This window comes from Pygoscelis adeliae, unplaced genomic scaffold, assembly GCF_000699105.1.
Source record: "Pygoscelis adeliae isolate BGI_AS28 unplaced genomic scaffold, ASM69910v1 Scaffold106, whole genome shotgun sequence".
Lineage (NCBI taxonomy): Eukaryota > Metazoa > Chordata > Aves > Sphenisciformes > Spheniscidae > Pygoscelis > Pygoscelis adeliae.
Window position 1 is genome coordinate 3771501 of NW_008824939.1, and position 3167 is coordinate 3774667.

General features: G+C 38.8%; 1 protein-coding gene across 1 annotated transcript in view; it reads right to left on the reverse strand.

Annotated features, from left to right (window-relative positions):
* LRP2 (low density lipoprotein receptor-related protein 2) overlaps positions 1-3167 on the reverse strand; it is a 136338-nt gene that overhangs the window by 17234 nt on the left and 115937 nt on the right. Inside the window, exons 65-66 of the mRNA XM_009325415.1 lie at positions 2651-2782; positions 367-510 (exon numbers count right to left, since the gene is read on the reverse strand). Coding sequence (XP_009323690.1) covers positions 367-510; positions 2651-2782 — 276 coding nt within the window. The remainder of the gene's footprint in view (positions 1-366; positions 511-2650; positions 2783-3167) is intronic.

Genomic DNA, 3167 nt, shown 5'->3' on the forward strand with positions numbered 1-3167 from the left:
GGATTAGTTCTTGCAAGACTTGAGCCAGGTTTGGGGACTGGTAGAGGCAGAAGAAAAGGAAGGGGTTCATTTATAGCAATCCTCTACTACTGCGTAATCCTAAAAAGCCACAATTCCACAGCTGAACTCACACCAAAACAAAAGGAAAAACAGAACAAAACCTAGCTAAGCTAAATTAAAGCATTAAAAGGAACCACACTGATGCTGAAGAATGAGTAGAGGGGAGGGACACATTCAACCAAGACCTGGCCAGTTAATCTAATTTGATTTTGATTTCCAGTGTAAATTAAATACGCATGCTGCAGAAATGCATCTTTTTAAACCGACCATTGCATGGTTGAGTATTAATGTTCTACACATACTCACTCAGGCCTATCCCTTCAGGGTCCCAATCATAATCCAGAGCTTGGATGTGCTCCTGGTTATCAATATAGTCAGAGTACTGTTCTGATGAGATATTGTATCTTCGAATCCGCACATTATCTGGCAGCAGTAACAGTGGAGGATTACCTGGGAAACAATCATGAATTTTACTTTCACATATTTCTCATTTTAGAAGAAACAGATGAAAGTCACTCCTAGTCAAAACTAAACTGGGGTTTTCACAAGTTCTGTCTGCATAAGAAGCAGAAGGAACACAGGGCCACTTCTAAAGCTTCAGAGCTATTCAAACTTCTTGGCTTTGCAAAATTCATTAAAAACTCTGGAAATGCTTACCACTGAGGGTAGTATTATCCTTTTCACCATAGATTTTGTGCAGTGGTAATCATTAAGGGATAATTCCTTAAAAATTCTTAAACATTACAGTGTTGGCATATCACCAACTCACATCTCAAAAATAGAATGCTGCTATACGCTATGCAGTTCAGCTCCCCTCCTCAATGTATGGGAAACAATTTTGAAAGTACAAATAAATTGTTGGTACCTTGAGCCATGACCTGAGTTCTTCTACCTGCAAGTCTTTAAATCCTAATGCCTCCCTATTCAGATGAATGTTCTCTTACCCACAGGTTAATTTGGGGTTAGCTTCAATACTCTAATAACTTGACTATCAGTCCCACCTGGCTGATTTTGCTGGTGAGAAAATGTAATTGTTCAGCCCTTTTGCTAAGGACAAAGTCCAGCTGGGAGTCATGGACTTAAATCCTAGGCCTTCTTCCAGAGAAGAAGTTCTCCTACATTTATCACATCTTCACAGAGCCAATGAGAAATGACAAGGCATTCACCGGCAAGGGAAAATCTCATTTACCAGTGCCTTTTCCAACTAATAATGCTCAATTTCCTATGAAGTGTTCATTTGAACACAATCCCTTTCCCTCTAAGTCAGGCCCAACCATGGGGGAATAAGACAAGTGACTCTATTCTCTAATGAACATACAATTCAGTGTAGAAATTGACAGCATTTCCAGTATATATGCTACCACAGGAAAAAGGGGACCTAATATTCTATGTGTGTTCTGAAAATGCCTACTGATCAGGCCTGCAGCAGACACAGGCAAAAGAAGCCCGCATTTATGAGTGCTGTAAGTTTGTACTACAAAGAGTGGTAGAGTTCTGGGCATACACAGAAGTAGAACTTCAGGCACAACAGATTTCATGATGTTATCAGCTACAATCATGTTATCTTCTATCACTTAGCCTTGAGAACTTTGGGTGTCTAGATGTGTCCTGAATAAAGCCTATGAAGAAGGGTTTCAAAGAACTAGATTTCTGACACAGGCACATAAAGAGGCAGACAGGCAGAAACTCAGGTGCAAATGCCCTTTTGTACTTCCAGTCTCATGCTCAACAGTAAATATTTGCTGAATTAGGCCCCTGGACTGGAAACCCAGAGACCTGGTTTTCTTGTATCATTTCTCATATTACAAATAATTTTTAGGTTTCAAAACCTCCAGCAGCACGCGCTTTTGGTCACAGGCGTTCTGTTCTGAAGATTCTCCTATTTGACTCGGCACACTACGTTTCTATCATGTATCTCTTAAAGCTGTTATAGTGTAAGTACTTTTCTAAATACAGTGTTGTTTCTGTCTTTTATATAATACTGCTGCATTGTCACTTTTTTCTATTTTCTTCAGCTCTTTATTATTACTATTCTATTACTATTATTTTCTGAATCAACTCTCTACCTATTCAATAACTGTCGCACACTGTAGTCACTCCACTGAGGTATGATAAAAAGCTAATGATTGATGTTAAACATTGGCCAAAGTCCTTCTGTTTGCGTGCACCAGTCCATGAACAATGAATGGCAATCATCTGTCAAACTGCCTTTGATTTGTACCAGTTTAATGCAACTTTCTTCTGATGCATTATTTTGTTGAGAAAACCTAAACTTCAGGAAGAGGCAACATGAATTTCCTTCTGGTGACAACCACAGGATAAGCAGGTTTTGTTTGCAGAAAATTCCAGGAGAAAGGAAGGCAGGCATCCAAATCAAGATATTATTTTTAATGTTTACAATTGGAAGCAGAGATGAGCACTTCTATTCCTGATTATGAAATGGGTGGAATACACAGATAATATTATGTTACAGAATAAAGTTTGTTTTCATTATCCCTTTCCTAAAAAAAGAGAGGATTATACTCATTAAGTTGCTATACTCCACCTGCTCTTTACAGGTAGCAATCAATCTTGCTATCAGTTAACATACCATTAGCTGCGCACTGTTTCCCTTGTTGATCACCCACAGACCTGAAGCCATCTGCACAGAAACATTCATAGCTTCCTTTGGAATTCTTGCAGTCCTGGGTGCATGTTCCAAAGATTTCACACTCATTGATATCTAGACATAAGTAGAAAAAAGATACCTAGAGCTTAATCTCTTTCTTCCACATGCTGGTCACCTTTACTCCATGAAGTAGTAGGTTTGTCCCTTCCCCACATACTCTAAAAGATCAGTGACCTAATAAGTGATCTTCAACATCAGCATCTGTTATCTAACAGAACTCCTCACCTCTCATCTACTGATTAATGTGTCTAAACTACAGATTGCTAATAACTGCATTGCTCCTGCTTATTGGATTGCTTTTCAGAGAGACATTTTTGATCACGTATTTTTGTGTTAAATCGCCAAGAAAAAACAAAAGATGGGGCATGACTTCAATGAGATGCAAGAGCAAAGCCTTCTTGAAATGCTGAAGCAAAGATACCTAGTCCTCAAAAACAAT